The sequence below is a fragment of the Leptodactylus fuscus genome, chromosome 3 (genome assembly GCF_031893055.1).
Source record: "Leptodactylus fuscus isolate aLepFus1 chromosome 3, aLepFus1.hap2, whole genome shotgun sequence".
Classification (NCBI taxonomy): domain Eukaryota; kingdom Metazoa; phylum Chordata; class Amphibia; order Anura; family Leptodactylidae; genus Leptodactylus; species Leptodactylus fuscus.
The window spans coordinates 67,400,225-67,419,144 of NC_134267.1; the positions used below are offsets into that span (position 1 = coordinate 67,400,225).

General features: G+C 41.4%; 1 protein-coding gene across 2 annotated transcripts in view; it reads right to left on the reverse strand.

Annotated features, from left to right (window-relative positions):
* Positions 1–17,383: 17,383 nt before the first annotated feature.
* The window catches only part of TMEM181 (transmembrane protein 181), a 45,578-nt gene continuing 44,041 nt past the window's right edge, over positions 17,384–18,920 (reverse strand). For both annotated transcript variants that reach the window (XM_075267704.1, XM_075267705.1), the window contains exon 17: positions 17,384–18,532. In XM_075267704.1, the coding sequence (XP_075123805.1) occupies positions 18,454–18,532 (79 nt within the window). In that variant the 3' untranslated portion in view covers positions 17,384–18,453. The remainder of the gene's footprint in view (positions 18,533–18,920) is intronic.

Below are 18,920 nucleotides of genomic sequence, written 5' to 3' on the forward strand. Positions count from 1 at the left end.
TATGTTCAGGAAGCCCTTGATGTGACCAGCGGATAAGTGGGATAGGTTCTTCTCTGCCCACATAAAAATTAGATTTGCCTCTCTCAGCAGGGCTGGAGACCTGGTACCTCCTTGTTTGTTGACATATATCACTGTGGTCATGTTGTCCGTTCAAACTTTGACTGCTCTGAGGAGTGGGGAGAAGTGACAATGCAAGGCAACCGTCCTGAGCTCTTTCAGGTTGGATGTTCCCTTTTCCAGTCTTTTCCAACGTCCTTGAATCGTCTTGTCGTCAAGATGGGCGCCCCATCCCCAATGGGATGCATCTGTTCTCAACAGGGTCCAATGAGGTTGGACCGAGGACCTTCCGTCTTTTATGTGTATCCACCATCTGAGGAAAAGACGGGTACTGGGAGAAAGGCAGATCATCTTGTGTGGTCCCTGTGGAGACCTGTTCCAGGCACTCAACACTTCCATCTGGAAGGGACGCAAATGCCATAAAGCCCAAGGGACCGCTCTGGCCAAGGGTGACATCAGGTTGAGGATTCTCATGGTGGTTAAGATGGTAACTCACCAGGTCCTGAAGAAGAAACGGGTGGTCACTGCTATCTTTAATTTCCTTGGGCTGGTAAGAGAGATCTGCAGCTTTTTTGAATCCAAGATGAAACCCAGGAATTTCTTCTGGGTAGTTGGCACTGATTTCTTCCAATTGATTAACAATCCTAATTTTAGTAGGAAGGAAATGGCAACCTGAATATAACGTTGGAGTACCAGATTAGACTGAGCTTTTATGAGCCAGTCATCGAGATAGGGAACAATAACAGTCCTTGTAGTCTGAATGTGGCGGCCACTGGGGCGACCACTTTGGTGAAGGCTTATGGGACGGAAGAGATGCCGACTGGCAGTGCGGCAAACTGGAAGTGCTCTCTGTGGCTGGAGATCTCGATGGCAATCCTGAGATACTTTCTGTGGATGATAGATAGGGACGTGTAAATATGCATCCATTAGGTCCAAGGTAATCATAACTTCGTCCTGCAGGAAGAAAGATGTCATGGAGTCTACAGATTCCATCCGGAATGGTTTTCTTTTATAAACTGGTTGATGAATCTCAGGTCTATTATCATCCCCCAGTTTCCCATGGTTTTGGAACCAAGAAGACTGGAGAATAGACCCCCACTGACAGACTTTCGAGGATGGTCTGTTGAACAGCAGGCAAGCACGAGTTGTAACAAATCAGTCGCGGGGAGGCTGGTCATGTTCGATGGCATAACCATGCTCTACCACACATAGAACCCAGGGATCTTTTATCAGTTTTCTCCACACAGTGGCAAGTGGGAGAGGCAACCTCCCACAGGGCCCTCGGCCATAGAAAGAGGCTCACCTTCAAAAAATTAGGTCTCTTCATTGGCTCTTCTCTCGAGAGCCCACGCCCAGGTCCTTTGGAGCGATATCTGAAATGCCTTTGAGGCTGAAGTCTAGCCTGAGAGGAGGAATCTGGTCCCCTAGAAGGGGGAGCTCTTTTACCTCTGGAATCCTGTGGCAGGGATCTTCCTTTATCCTCGGCCAACCCTTCCATCAGAACATCCAGCCCACGGCCAAAAAACCTTCCCAGATTGGAAGGGAAGGGAACATAAGGCGAATTTGGAGGCGATGTGAGCTCTCCATAGTCTGAGCCATAGGGGTCTTCTAGCGGCGGTCGACTGGGTCATGGTTTTGGAGGCGAGTTTAAGTTGTTGCCTCGAAGCCTTCCCCAGGATATCAGCTGCCATATAAATAGAATCCATGGATGCTAGGATGTCATCTCTGGGGATACCAGCGTCAATGTCACACTCTAATTGATCCAGACGAGCCCGAAAAGAATCAGAGACTTCAGCTGATGAAATAGCGACAGTCACCTGAGCCGATGCAGAAGAATATGTCTTCTTCAGGAGGCATTTACTCTCTGGTCTAGGAGGTCTTGCAGGTTGGATCCATCCTCCATAGGGACGACTGTCCAGTGGACAGTTTTGCCACTGCGAGGTCCACCTTTGGAGGAGGTCCCCATCGGTTTAGTTGGAATGCATAGATGGGAAACATACTTTGAAGACCCTTAAAGCGATGTAAGCGCTCTCCGGTTGCTTCCATTCCTGCTCCAAAATTTTGACCAGAGCAGCGTCTACATGGAAGGCCCTTCGCCCCCCAGTGGTGGACGCGGAGGCTTCCTCTTCAACATCCTGGTCCCTTGACTGGATGGACTTCAGCAGCCTAGGTTCTTTATCGCAGTGGAAATAGGTCTGCTGGAAATAGTGGACTGTTCATCGTCTGATGGACAGGACTTTTCCTCAACATGTAATCTTTGCATGGACGGTAAAGATAAGGAGTGCCTCTCAGTATGCTGTTTTTCTTTGAGCTGATCAATGGGGTTACGGATATCCTTGAAAGAATCCTCCTAGACAAGAGAGAGAGGATGCTTACCAGAAGTGAGGAAGATACTTCCACTTTTATTCTTGATCCGTACTCACCATAAACTCCTTTACCCAAACCACTACTTCTCTTGTGGAGGGTACATAATCTGCACCTGCAAAATGCTTCTGCTCATGATGCTCCCCTCAGGAGCAGAGGTAGCAGGTACTCTAGGCAGGTGGCCACCCCAGGAGGCCAGTAGCCGATAGCAGAGTCAGGCAGATGCACAGATGGCTGCCCAAGTAGCCGATAGTCAGATGGGCACAGGTAGTCAGGCAGACACAATAGGAGTCAGCAGGCAAGTGGCAGGCAGTCTACAGGTAGATGCTGCAAGTGGCAAAAGAAGACTTGCTCACTCTCAAGAGTAGTCTTGGTGCACCTTCAGCTTACCTCACCTGGAGCTGTGGGAGTTGCTGGGAATCAAGAAATCCTCAAACTCACTACCATATAACAGGCTGTTGTTCACATTAGCTGCGATTTAAGGCAGCGGGCAAAGCCTGGCCTGTCAGCGACCACAGAGCTGAATACGACTGTAGCACAGGCCATAGCAATAGATATTAGTGCTTTTAGATGCTGCACTGAACATAAAGGGAAAGCTGAAAGTTTCCACACAACTTCCATAGCCGCACACAGGCACTGACAAAAAACAACAGAAAGGAATTTGATCGAGCGCCCATACAATAGATATTAGTGCTTTTAGTTTCTGCACTGAACACAGAGGAAAAGCTGGAAAGGACTCAGCTTACCTTACTGCTGGGCAGCAAAAGAGCTGTAACACAGCTGAAAAAAATCAGAAACATCCTAAAACGCAGGTAAGACAAAAGAATACAATATAAACCTAAATCTTTCTATCAGAAAGAAAGAAAAGGAAAAGAAGAAGGTTTACAGACACCTTTTTCCAAAACCAACAGGAGGCCTCAGGGCCTCCACCACCTGTCCAGTCACACAGGACAAAAAAAACACACGGGGGGAGGTCTCAGTGCCCACTTATAGGGTCATAGCCATGTGTATGTAAATTTGGCTGATTAAAAATTCCGCCTGTTCTACCAGCACACAGGGGCATAAAATACCCCGTGTTGTGCTGCTGTGGAACGACAGGGAATTTCAGGTTTTTTTTTAGAGGTTTAGGTTTTTTGTGTTAAGCTGTGTTGCATTTCTCTCTGCTTTTCCAGCATTATGAACTAAAAATCAAGTAATAGCAAATGGATTCGCTGCGTTGTTTCATGAACTCCTTCTACTTGCTTTAGTTTTGTATAAACTAATCTTTGCCAGGAATGTTAACTAAATGAGTTAGCTCTGTCTGAAAATCATTCACGAACTCCCCATACTATGTACTACTATACAGCAAAAGAGTATCACTGTAAGAGAGTGCATATTTACTTGATGTTATGGGATGTAATTGGTATATATGACGGAGGCTGCACAATTACTGGTGAATATCCACTATACTGAATCCGCCTGATGAATAAAAAGGCTCAAAAATCAGCTAGGAAAAAAAAAAAATCTGCCATTGCCTCCTATTGAAGTGAATGGGAGGCAGATTTCATGTGGAATTTGAGGCGGATTCTGCATCAAATTCCTATGTGTAAACACACCCTTACTCGGTGTCCCAGAACAAATTTGCCGCTTTTTGGGTGAATGTTGAGCATTGTTGTCCCCTTTCTATTGTAACCTAAACAGACATTTAAGGTCAGGTGAAGGATGGTTGATATGCCTACAGTAAGACAACCCTTGGGGGGGAGGGGGAGTAAATATCATGGGATCTGAGTGCTGAATCCAGTAGTCCTGAGCACAGTACAAAACGTAAGAAAGGGGAAAAAAAAAACCTGTTGTACTCTTCAGGGTTCGAGGCTTTGAGATGGAACACTTCTGTGTAAGTAAATCAGAGTTATAGTACCTCATTGATCTCCATAATGCATTCCTCTGATGGGAGATGCCCGAGGGGAAAAGCGGGTTTAAGAGGAGGAGGGTGGCTGAGGAGAGTGAATATTGGAAGTAATATTGTCCTGGTGTCAGACCTCCATTGATCTCATACTAGTGACCTATCCTGAGGATCATAATTTTAACACCGTATAAATATCTCTAAAATTAAGAGTCACATTTAGGACACCTTCCCCTTGCTCACAAAATTTTGGAAACAGAGATCCCTCTGGCCCCACGCATATAATATAATTTACTTGGCCATTGAAAACCCTAAGTAGTCTATATCAATTAAACTTCCCAGCAATATTTGCAATAATATAGGTTGATCTCAAAAAATGTCACCAGCTGCCAATTTCTTTTTTTGTTAGCTTTTCCCAGGTTGACTTGCAAATGATCCCAATCCTCCTGATACAGAAAAATGAACACATGTCCCTCAACTCTTCATACAGTAGGTTTAGTTAGGCAGGAAAAAAGCCCTATTTATTGTTACCTAACTTGATGATGAGCAAGTAATGGGATAAGGGGATAAAATGTAGGTGGTCTGTCTGCACGTTACCAACCATATCAACAACTCAGAATGTTAATACACTGATCAGTTGTTTGCTACCCTGTGAGACTGGTCGCACTTAATCCACACAAGATACTCTGCTCCTGAGTTCACTAAAATAGATTGTTATATTGAAAGACACAGTATGGAAAGAAATACACAGACTATTTCATCTCTTTTTGCCCTCTCATTTGAGAACACCCCCAATTCTTAGCTGGATTAGACAATTCGGCAATAGCGCAAGGGAGAGCAAGGGGGATCAATACACCCTTTCAGTTATTACACGCTGGAGAGAAACCTTTGTGCGCCTTCCAAGAGAATCGGCCTGTTTATCAGAACAGAGAATCCTCCAATTTGCACAACCCATTCGCATGTTCATTATGTTTTACAACACAAATCATTTAACAACTAACATTTTTTTTTTTAACTCTTTCTGGGAGAGAATTGGAAACAAAAGCAATTTTGTCATTGACATTGACACATTGTCATTTATTATGCAGGTCAGTACGATTATGGTAATGCCAAATACCTATAGATTTTAGGGGCTACTCTTTCAAGTATGACACTAAAATCTTTTGGTTTCGAGTTCCTATATTCTGAATCCCATGATACAGAATAGAAAAATTGCAGCACTAAACAAAAACATTTATAAAAAAAATATATATTTTTTTAATAATAAACATAATAATAATAAACATAAAATAATAATTTAAAAAACAACATACAAGAGGTCCAAGGCGAACTGTTGCTTACGTGTTTCAAGCATCGTGCCTCTTACTCATAGCATACAACTCAGTTGCCACTACAATCAATTTATATCAAAGACCACACCCAACGTAAACAAGACCATATATGTGATCGGATTTGCATATCAATTGTAGCAAAATAACAAAATATAACATATTCCCACACATAGGATATCATAAAATACATCAAAACACATGAATAAGACATACACATTAGAAAAACACATATGACATCCAAGGAAAACCTTACGAAACATATGTCTACAATCTTATGTTATTAGAACAGTGGATTTCATGTGCGGTATATAATATACTGAGGAATCCTTTATGTCTTAATAATTTTAAACGGTCTAAAGTAACAAAAAAATCATAAAAACTCTGAATTACCAAAGAAAATTACACTTACCCCATCTTCATATACAATATGACATACAATGGATTCTGGTAGTGCATGATAGAAGGTCTAATCCTTCCTGTCATGAACAGAAAGTAGGATGCGATCACATGTATAGTCATGTGATATGACGCGGCAAATATGGAACAATAGTTAAATGTAGTCCCTATACGGAATCTCATCGCACCAATGAAGCAATTATTTGTTGTTATTCCGATCATAAATAATATCATGTCAACATGGGACCAAAATGTTTTTTGGTGGATGCTCATGATTGTGGATGCAATAAATTCATCACAAATTTTGAAGTCAATCTTGAGTGCCGGAAATTTCTTACACTAAGCTATTAGGTGAGAACAGGTTGTAATTCGTAATATACAAGAAGAAAAAGATTTTTTTCACCACCAGGAGCAAAAGAGTAACGATGGAATTATATGACAAGAATCTGCATAATTAAACATATGCTAAATAGTTGCAAGTCAAATTTATGTATGAGATAGCCAAAATGATTGTCTATAAAATGATGGTAGCCCCACATTTGATGCTGTAGTGGTTAGTGAAATATGGAGTCTGAAAGTTCAACACATTGTTCCCCTTTTGCTCCTTGGTGTACATATGTGTACATTATAACTATAAGGGCTAGTTCACACAGGGCTATGGAGGCTGATTTTGATGGCGGATTTCACCTCAAAATCTGCCTCCATACAATGGTGGTCTATGTAGACTACTAGCTTTTTTTTTTCTGCTAGCCGCTAGCAGACAAAAAAAAAGCGACATGACCTTTCTTCAGGAGTTTTCCACCTGAGCAAAGGCAATAGAAGTGAATGGGAGGAGGAAAACGCCTAGCTTTTTTTTGCAAAAAAAAAAAAAGCGACTGAAACCGCGAGGCTTTTTTTTGCGGCCATTCACTTTAGGGGAGGGAAAAACTGCCTGGTGTTTTTTGAAGCGGTTTTTACCAAAAACCGCGGCAAAGTCCAAAAACCGCTTCCTAATTAGGAAGCGGGATTTTTCCAGACCAAAATAGGCCACGCGTATTTTACGTGTGAACTAGCCCTAACAAAACATACCCCCAAAATAAAGCATGTGTTAAATAGAAATAGAAATAAGTGAAATCAGATCTGATATTTAGTCCCTCCTGGGTTTTAATTTCAAAATCCAAAATGCTCTTCTTCTAATTAACAACCTTTATCAGTCCCCACCATGTAGCAGTTTTGAGAAATGTTCAATCACAAAAAAACAGAAAGAAGATGCATCTCCGTTATGACATAAAATGAAAGATTTTGATACATTGGACATATTGTCACAAAGCTTTTTGCGTCAGTCAGATCATTGTTCGGAAATGCGTACTTTTACAGCTCTTGTTGTACAACCCACATAGAGTAGAGCAGTCTTTACGCAAAACACCATAAACAACATGGTGACTAATACAGTGTAAGGGGGCGTTCACACTACCGTCAGTGTCCGACAGGTAGTGTCCGCTCCTAGTGTCCGTTCAAAATCTCGCACGGACATTAGCTGTGTCCGTGACACTTTTCATTCGTTTAAATGGCATCGGGTGCGTTCTTTTGCACTCCGTGCCTGTGCTTAGCTGTCCGTTTGTAAAGATGTCCGACTTTTTAAGCGGACAGAAAAAAACCGACATGTCGGGTTTTGCTGTCCGCTTGAAAAGTCGGACATCTTTACAAACGGACAGCTAAGGACAGGCACTGAGTGCAAAAGAACGCACCCGATGCCATTTAAATGAATGAAAAGTGTCACGGACACAGCTAATGTCCGTGCGAGATTTTGAACGGACACTAGGAGCGGACACTACCTGTCGGACACTGACGGTAGTGTGAACGCTCCCTAAAAAACCATGTTGGAAAGGTCTGTGGATCAGAAATAAATAGAACAAGGGACAAAATGTCTCTAAAAGATTTTACACATTTGGCTACGTATTGAACTGCATCTTGAAGGATCACATTCAATAAAGGGAATACTCAAATAACACCTCCTAGATCTGAATGAATGAAATATTCTCATTGAATACTTTGTTCTGTACAAAGTTGGATGTGATGACAACAAAATCACACAAAAATCATCAATGGAAATCAAATTTATTAACCCATGGAGGCCTGGATTTGGAGTCCCCCCAAAATCAAAGTGGAAAAACACACTACAGGCTGATCCAAAGTTGATGTAACGTCCTTAAAACATGTCAAAATGATGCTCAGTAGTGTGTGGCCTCCACGTGCCTGTATGACCTCCCTACAATGCCTGGGCATGCTCCTGATGAGATTGCGGATGGTCTCCTAAGGGATCTCCTCCCAGACCTCGACTAAATCATCTGCCAACTCCTGGACAGTCTGTGGTGCAACGTGACGTTGGTGGATGGAGCGATACATGATGTCCCAGATGTGCTCCATCGGATTCAGGTCTGGGGAACAAACAGTCTAGTCTATAGCTTCATTTCCTTCATCTTGCAGGAACTGCATGACATTCAACTTGGTACAGAACATAGTATTCAATGAGAATATTTCATTCATTCAGATCTAAGGTGTGTTATTTGAGTGTTGCCTTTATTTTTTTGAGCAGAGTATACATACTGTATATGCACCATACTATATATACTCTGGGGTCTGAGGAGACGTCAGAGTATAATAATATCACTGGCTTTGGGGGAGGGGGCATATAATGCTGTATGGGGGCCACTTCGGGGCATATAAAACTGTCTCAGTATTGTTTACATATGGGGCACTGCGCTGTTCACTTACCATATTCTTGATAACTTCAGTTGGGGGTACTAAAGCTATATCAGGGGGCACAATAAAAAATAAACAATAAACTGCCACTATCACACCCACGTCACAGGTTCTAGCCTTGCCCCCAATGATACAAGAAGAATTGTCACCTACATAAAAATTACTATAACTGAGAGGTAAATCTATTTAAAAAAAAAATAAAACTAGTAGCAATTTTTGAAAATGTGAACTACAGACATTTTTGGTTTACATTTTCTTGGATATTAAAATAATGATAAAGCATGAAAAAATTAAAAACAACCAAAAAATAAAGCCATATTTATTATTGAAAAAGGAAAAAAAAAATTTGAATAATCTAAAGGAAAAAATGTTATAGCCCACAAAATAGCATTTCCAAAAAATCCTAAAAATGTGTCCAGTCCTGAACCAGAGAACATAGCCTGGCCCTCACGTGGTTAATGCTTGGATGCTTATTACAGTGTTGGCCAAAAGTATTGGCACCCCTGCAATTCTGTCAGATAATACTCATGTTCTTCCAGAAAATGATTGCAATCACAAATTCTTTGGTAATATCTTCATTTAATTTGCCTTCCATGAAAAACCACAAAAACAATTGTCAAAAAGCCAAATTGGATATAATTCCACACCAAACATAAAAAAGGGGGTGGGCAAAAGTATTGGCACTGTTTGAAAAATTATGTGAGGCTTCTCTAATTTGTGTAATTAACAGCACCTGTTACTTACCTGAGGCACCTAACAGGTGGTGGCAATAACTAAATCACACTTGCAGCCAGTTGAAATGGATTAAAGTTGACTCAACCTCTGTCCTGTGTCCTTGTGTGTACCACATTGTGCACGGAGAAAAGAAAGAAGACAAAAGAACTGTCTGAGGCCTTGAGAAGCAAAATTGTGAGGAAGCATGAGCAATCTCAAGGCTACAAGTCCATCTCCAAAGACCTGAATGTTCCTGTGTCTACCGTGCGCAGTGTCATCAAGAAGTTTAAAGCCCATGGCACTGTGGCTAACCTCCCTAGATGTGAACAGAAAAGAAAAATTGACGAGAGATTTCAACACAAGATTGTGCAGATGGTGGATAAAGAACCTCGACTAACATCCAAACAAGTTCAAGCTGCCCTGCAGTCCAAGGGTACAAAATAAATCAAGATAATAATACCAAAGAGTTTGTACTTGCAATCATTTTCTGGAAGAATCATTTTCTGACAGAATTGCAGGGGTGCCAATACTTTTGGCCAACACTGTACATAAAAAGATTTGAGCTTGTTTACAGAAACCGTAACTTAGTATTTGGCATCTTAATAGTCATCTACAAATGTACAGCCAGGACTCTTAGTCATCTGACTTCTGTAGGCTCGCTGTGTTGGCGCTTACACTGTATGACTCAGTTTAAGTTTTCTTTCAATGTGACACAGAATAAACAAGTCTGGTTTACGAACCACGTATCATGGCTGAAAAGAAAAACTTTCACAGCTTACCCATACAATCCAATATCATTATGTCCATGCCATGTTGATGCTCGTACAGGGACCCTTGGACTCAGAGGTGCAGTCTCCAAATACAGACTAGTAAAATTCTAGCACCAAACAAAAAATATTATACAAAATAGCTTTTAAGCTTCATATTAAAAACCAACATACAAGGGGACCACAGTTAACTGTTACTTATATAGCATAATATAGCGAAACATTTATTCCGAATGAGCAAGTATAAAGAGGAACTGTGTTAATATTTTATAGAATTCACACAATTTTGGTTGAAGCGTAATAATTTTATGTTTGATTCTGTTGTTTATTTGGAAAGACATGAAGCCCCTATGGAGGCTGACTTTTCTCACTCACTGGCAAATTTGGTTATGGCATGGTTGAAGGAAATATACATTTTTTTTCTACCAGTAATCCATTTTCGGGCTGCCTGGTTTGGTATGGGAGCTACATTGACGACATACTCATTGTTTGGTTGGGTGATGTGACATCCATACCAGGCTTTGTTCAATGTATTAATCAAAATGATATTAATTTAAATATATAAATTTACACATTCAACAGAAAAAGAGAGCATATGTTTTTTGGATATCATATTGAAATGGCAATATGATAAATGATTTAGGGAATAGGGAATAACATTTTACATGCAACGAGCAATTGTCCCGGCCTTGCCATATTCTGGTAGGAGAATTAGTTATGAAACAAGCATGTTCAGTGGAGGCAGACTATCATAATCAAAGTTACCAAAAATAGACTTCGACAAAAGGGGTATCCTAGATGAACATTGACAAGGGCTAAGAAAATAGTTGATGATTAACCACATTCATCTTTGTTATACAAAGAGAACAAAAAGACACACAGAAAAGCTAAAAGTAATAACATCAACTTTTCCACTCCATTTAGCCCTTAGTATAAAGATATAATTAAAATAATTAAAAACAATTTACCTACCTTATACCAGGACTCTACACTGCTCAAAAAAAAAGGGAACACTCAAATAACACCTCCTAGATCTGAATGAATGAAATATTCTCATTGAATACTTTGTTCTGTACAAAGTTGGGAATGTGCTGAGAACAAAATCACACTAAAAATCATCAATGGAAATCAAATTTATTAACCAATGGAGGCCTGGATTTGGACTCACCCCCAAAATTAAAGTGAAAAAACACACTACAGGCTGATCCAAATTTGATGTAATAGTCAGAAACACGGGCCTTTGTGGTCAACTGTTCAGCAACTAACTGAGAGTGACAATGACTGGCCAAATTCAAAGACTAAGTGCTAGCAATGAAATTCCACAGCACACAAGAAGAGTTTGGTATAAGAACTTCTCTCTTAGCCTCAGCAGTGCACACAAAAGAGAGCGCTTTATTACATGAGCAGGATTTTATATCCACATACAGGAAGTGAACAAACAGCAAGTTCCATCATGAGTCTGATTGGTTGGTCGAGGTATCCGCCTCCTGTGATGTGGCTTCCTGTGATGTCACTTTCTGTGGGTGTGCCAGATCTGCCCATGCTCTCATGGGAAACCCTGTATAATCTCTTTGTGTCCACATGTTCAGGCCTACACCTGAGCACACTATAGAGGCCATCTTGTCATGATGCCTGGTACATCGTCAAAAGCCCATAACACACAGGAATGTCTTTGCAGCCTCAATCTTCACAATCCCATTACAGTATATACATATAACCCAGTATACAGCTTTGGCTTAGCTCTGAACTCCATCCACCCCCTAGCCACTAAGTGTGTGAGGGAGTGGGAGTTGCTTGAATTTTATCTGTTTATGCTTTGACAGCCTAACTGGTTTTTCCACCATTGTTTAGAGCTGTTCCCTTGAATTGTCTATCCATTGAATTGATCAATATTGGCTCTTTGAAATACATGCCAATTGTCTCCAGCCAAAAGGAGATGGCCAGTGGATTAGAAGATGCCAGCATGGATATATGATTTTAGTTTCAACCCGGGACAAAAAGGCATATTATAGCTATATCCAGATATTGCTGACGTCATCTTGTCACATAATATCATATTCAGTTTGACCCATAAATAGTTATACTGCATTTAGTTTTAAGGATAACAATGTTTTTGTGATTCATTTATTTACAACCTTCTCATAATGTCCTTAAAACATGTCAAAATGAGGCTCTGTAGTTTGTGTGGCCTCAACGTGCCTGCATGACCTCCCTACAATGCCTGGGCATGCTCCTGATGAGGTTGTGGATGGTCTCCTGAGAGATCTCCTCACAGACCTGGACTAAAGCTGCCAACTCTTGGACAGTCTGTGGTTCAACATGACACCCTGGAGGCACTACCAGGAGACAGGCCAGGACACCAGGAGACATGGAGGGGGCCATAGGAGGGCAACAACCCAGCAGCAGGACCGCTACCTCCGCCTTTGTGCAAGGAGGAACAGGAGGAGCACTGCCAGAGCCCTGCAAAATGACCTCCAGAAGGCCTCAAATCTGCATGTGTCTACACAAACGGTTAGAAACAGACACCATGAGGATGGTATGAGGCCTTGACGTCCACAGATGGGGGTTGTGCTCACAGCCCAACACCATGCAGGACACTTGGCATTTGCCACAGAACATTGGGATTGGCAACTTCGCCAATGGCACCCTCTGCTCTTCACAGATGAAAGCAGGTTCACACAGAGCACATGCGAGAGTCTGGAGACGCCATGGAGAGCGATCTGCTGCCTGCAACATCCTTCAGCATGACCGGTTTGGCAGTGGGTCAGTAATGGTGTGGGGTGGCATTTCTTTGGAGGGCCACATAGCCCTCCATGTGCTCGCCTGACTGCCATTAGGTACTGAGATGAGATCCTCAGACCCTTTGTGAGACCATATGCTGGTACGGTTGGCCCTAGGTTCCTCTTAATGCAGGACAATGCCAGATCTCGTGACTGGAGTGTGTCTACAGTTCCTGCAAGATGAAGGCATTGAAGCTATGGACTGGCCCACCCGTTACCCAGACCTGAATATCGATTGAGCACATCTGAGATATCATGTGTCGCTCCACCCACCAATGTAACATTGCACCACACACTGTCCAGGAGATGGCAGATGCTTTAGTCCAGGTCTGGGAGGAGATCTCTCAGAAGACCATTCGCAACCTCATCAGGAGCATGCCCAGGTCATGCAGATATGTGGAGGCCACACACACTACTGAGCTGCATTTTGACATGTTTTAAGGACATTACATCAAAGTTGGATCAACTTGTAGTGTTTTTTCACTTTATTTTTTTTTTTTTGGGGGGGACTCCAAATCCAGGCCTCCATCCTATCCTACTAATATTATTTGTTTTTTCTTCAATCACGCCAAAACGACAGAACCAATTTGCATGAAATTTCACACATACCTGAAATAGCACCTGGATAAGAACATAGGCTGGTTAAAATCCCCGTGAAGGTCCAGGCATCCCGACCACGAGCACCGGAATTATGTTTGGTGTAGCCTTAAGGACCCGAGATGACGTCATCTCAGGTCCTTCAGCCGTTGCCCGATAGCGTCACGGGATGGTGTGGGTGGCGCTATAGAGGAAGGATTAAGGATGTTAAGGATGCTGCCCTCTATAGGGTGGTGTACAGAGTGCACTGTTCTCCTAATTCCATCCAGGAGAATAGATTTGCATATTTTTTACCCATAATCCCTAGCGGAGCAGGAATGACTTGTAAGTCTCCGTACTGCCTATGTAGGCACACGCTCTCCCTAATGTGGACGAGTGTCCCCTGACCCTGGTCTATAGTCTCTCACTCTGCCAAATCAGTATCCCTGCGCTATGCTGAGGATGGCCCAATAGGCCGAAACAGGGCTGTCCATAGTTGGGAATCTGTTCCTTTTGGGACAGAAATACTGATTTGGCAATTAAATCCACATCATGATTAAAAGACTTTATAACTGAGTCGTTCATGATGTTAAGGATGCTGCCCTCTATAGGGTGGTGTACAGAGTGCACTCTGCTCTCCTAATTCCATCCAGGAGAATAGATTTGCATATTTTTATACAACAGGACGTGGAGAGTTCAACGTTTTACAATACAAGGTTTCAGTCTCTCAGTGCAGGAACACAGCATGGTGGTTACACAAGTTCTCATGCAGTTCATACTTGTAGTCATTTTAGCCAAATCACCCCCTACATACCTCCTTATGCTGGTCCGGTCTTCTGCTAAACCTATAACTTGGGGCCACTGTTGGATTTTTACAGGGTTGTGCATTAAGTGGGACAAGTCGTACTTGATGTATATTTTTAACAAACACAACACTAACTGTGTCTGATATGGTGGATACAAATGTTACTCCATTCCTGACTTTCTTCAAAGAGAAGTTTAAGATCTTGTCAGCTTTACCATTCTCTTTCTTGGCCACATCAATCTAATAAAGATAATGCTCCAACCCGAGTGTTCACACAAGGCTCAAATAACGTCATTTCTTTTCCGGCATCCTGGAAACTTAAAGGATTACGCTTCTTTCAGGCTCATCTAGATTCAAGCTATAGCTAAGCTAAAGAGAACCAAGGAGATGTCCGTTATAGCAAAATCCAATAGCCACCTGTATTGCAAGGCAGGACAGCTTAGATAGGATATTGAGGGTTGTCCTCAATATTCTCTCAGCTAGAATGTTACCAAGCCAATTACCTTGAAAGGCTAAGGTTGTGCCAATGTTATACCCCACATATGGGGGCAACACGGTGGGTCAGTGATTAGCACTGCAGCCTTGCAGCGCTGGAGTCCTGGGTTCAAATCCTGCCAGGAACATCTGCAAGGAGTCTGTATGTTCTCCCCGTGTTTGCGTGGATTTCCTCCCACTCTACAAATACATACTGAAAGAAAAAAATAATGCACATTGTGATCCCTATATGGGGCTCACAATCTACATTTAAAAAAAAAGTTATACCCCACATATGTACTGAAGATCAAAATGCTTCTATTTCGCAAAGTAGTTTGAGAGATGTGCAATGAGGCCCTGACATGGTCACCATACTATCAGGTTGTCGCAGGGACTCCTTTGCGACACAACTGTCTACTACATCTATGCTGTTCCCAACATTCTCAGTATTGGAAGTTGGAATCTGCAGTCTAGTTGATCTCTGAAGTCTTCCTCTGCCTTGCCCAGCTAAAAGAAAAAATTCCTCACCATACATCTACAAATATCTTCAACTCCATCATCATTCTCTACGATCAGAGTTTTCAAGGTTCAGCCTTATCCTCATAATTCACTACAAGGACTAGGGAAGCCTGAAATCTTCAACTCCTTCTCAATTTCTTCTGTGCAAAGGCATTAAATGTTCTTAGCTGCTTCAGATAAATGGAAAAAAAAAATTTAAATAATCGATCCTTATGTTATATGCTTTATTAGAATCTCACCTGCCATCAAGAACAAGCTATATATAGTTATATATGGTCACTACCTTGCACTTTTCCAGCTATATAATATGCTTCTATGCTCCTTTATGGCCCAGCAGACTTTCCAGATATGATTTAGGGTTGCCCAGGTCTGCAGTCATAGAACTCTTCCCACATGTACTGGATACCTCCACACCACTTAAGTCTGCCTGTTAGGACTATTGAATGAGGAGATCTGGCCAGATCAGGTTTGTACGCCCAACCTTACCCACCCTTCATTGAATAGATAGGAGACTTCCTAAATGCTTGACGTGGAAAAGTGGACACTAATTCCCTTCACTGTAAAAAATTTTATTCTGAGAAATATGGTGTTCATTGACCCTAACTTCTTACTCTAAAGAATGATTATAACAGAAATTACCTGCAGTAACTTCAACAGTTACTACTTTCTTGGTCGCACAGTAGCCTCTATGTCCCAACTTCCATTACTTAATATATTTGACATTCAAACTGATGAAAGCATTCAGTAGAGACCCTACAGTATAATAATATCAGTATCGTTTCGTCAAGGACTCAAGCTGTTCATGCCAGTAAAATAAGCATCGCGTGCCACTCTTGGCACGCTTGCCAGGGGTTGCCAACTCATGAGCTAGATCATCTATTGCATGTGGCAATAGTTAGTTACACTAGAGTCACACTAGTGATGGTTCTCAGTTGTTCAGGTAAGTCATGGAAAAACAACAGGGAGGTGGAGTGTTAAAACAGCGGTCCCACATGGAGCCTAGTGAACCCCATTGACTATAATAGTGTTCGTTGTTTTTAAACTGAAAGCGGCGGAAGAAAAGTCCTCCCTGCAGGCGGACTCTGCGACGGAATCTCCAATTGAGACAAACATTGAGAGACAGATATTAGATATTATTGGTTTTTGCTTCTCATGATTTAAAGATCTCTTCTTGATGTCATTCACTGTGCCTACTTCAAGGGGATAAAAATGTCTATGTCCATGTGATGAAAACGCATTTGCACAGCTTGTTATAGTCACAGTGATCAGATATCTGGTAATGAGCGGTGTACTTCACATGACCATGGACTACACATCACATGACCATGGACTACACATCACATGACCATGGACTACACATCACATGACCATGGACTACACATCACATGACCATGGACTACACATCACATGACCATGGACTACACATCACATGACCATGGACTACACATCACATGACCATGGACTACACATCACATGACCATGGACTACACATCACATGACCATGGACTATACATGATACGACCATGGACTGATTTTCATCCACTGGAAGTAAGCAGAATGAATAAACAGCAAACAGAGATCTAGAACACTGAGCAATTGATACAGAAAGCCCCTCCTGTTATACTCATAGAGGCAGTAGTTAATATTTGTAATACAGAATAATGGTTAGATGTAGAGATGAGCGAACACTGTTCGGAACAGCCGTTCCGAACAGCACGCTCCCATAGAAATGAATGGACGTAGCCGGCACGCGGGGGGTTAAGCGACCGGCCGCCAGCAAAGTGTACGTGCCAGCTGCTTCCATTCATTTCTATGGGAGCGTGCTGTTCGGAACGGCTGATCCGAACAGTGTTCACTCATCTCTAGTTAGATGTAAAAGAACCACCTAGTGCGTTTTCAATGTGAATTGAAAATGGCAATAATATTCTTAGAAAAAAACACTATACACAATGTTAAACAATAATGAATTGTGTTAGGAATTATCAATTTTAATAATAACAATTAAAAAGAACACAAACACCTTTATATAATTACAAAAAGTATTTGTTTCTTATACATATATCATACAGATCATAAATTGCTAGGGCATGTTGAACCGTTGTACATACTGTATTCCCAAAATAAAAGTCTAAAGCTGAGTTTGTGCAAGGAAGCATTTGTGTATTCAGGGAATGACAATGCGTATGGCTTGTAGCTTTGTCATTAGCCCTAAATGAAATAGACAATGATATGCAATGACATCATATTTACACTTAACATAAAAGAGAACCATTCACAAGAAAATGTAAACTTATTTAGAATATAGGAACGCTTTGCACATTGATGTTAAGACAATCATCATCTGCAGAATGGCATGTAAAACCTGCACTGAACCTAGAATGTCCTATTGGAAATGATAAGGAAAAGAAGTAGAGCTGACATCAGTACTATAGTGATACATTTCCATGTAGATTGCAGGCTGTGAGATTTGTCATAGTTGGTGTAGCAGTTAAAGCAAATCCTGAAAACGATTCCATTTGTTTGCCTATACGGGCTGAGGATCTGTACGTTTCCCTATCAAAGAAATGTGTTACATGTAAAAATCCACAGTGTGTATTTCTTTTGTAAATCCTTCACAAAACAGACATCATAGCAATGAGCTTCTCACCTACATAGGTAACCATTCAGAAAATAATATAAGTGATAAATAAACAATGCCGACCAAACATCCACATATTCTGAATAGCAATGACAAGAGCACAAAAGCTTCTAGAATGGAAATGTAGTGAAGAATTATAAAAAAAATAGCTAGGCCAGTGATGCACTGCCTCATATAGAGCAATTGTTAGAAGTAGATATGTGGCTTGAGGTAAAGGACAGAGAGTCCGCCATTACCAATATTCCCTGTATCCCCATCCTGCAGATTCAATTTAAAGAAAAAAAAACATAAAAATCCTCTGTAGAAAGAGCAGCATTGGATGGTAACAGAGGTGTAGTGAGAGCATAATAGTCCATTCCAAGGAATGTTTCCTCCTGTCCTGAAGGCACTCGTCCCAACGGGGTCATCTCAGTCACTATCAGACTCCTCTTTATATTTGGCTCTAATGGCTTGTCCGTTTTGAAGCGGCATCTCCTCATAGTCACTCCTGTAAGCAATAATGTATATAATGTCAGAACAATCTTCATAATCCTCACACTAAAGAAGGATATCGTTTGCACGTAGCGTTATGATGTAAGTACAACTTTATGGATCAAGGCAAATATTTCTAAAATGGAAATTTTTCAATATACTTTGTTTCAAGGCTGATTGATTTTCCCTGCATAGGAGCATTGTAGGAAGATATAAGCAGGAGAGGAATTTATAGTCAGACATGCAATATTTTCTGTTCCTATATGAGGGACTACAAGCCATTTTTGTAGTTTCTGTGCTGCATGATTTACATATACATGCATAAGGCATACGGTTAAGTACACACATTTAAAGGGGTTGGCCACCCTTAAGCTGAAAAAACCACAGTGCCCCAGGCAACTCAG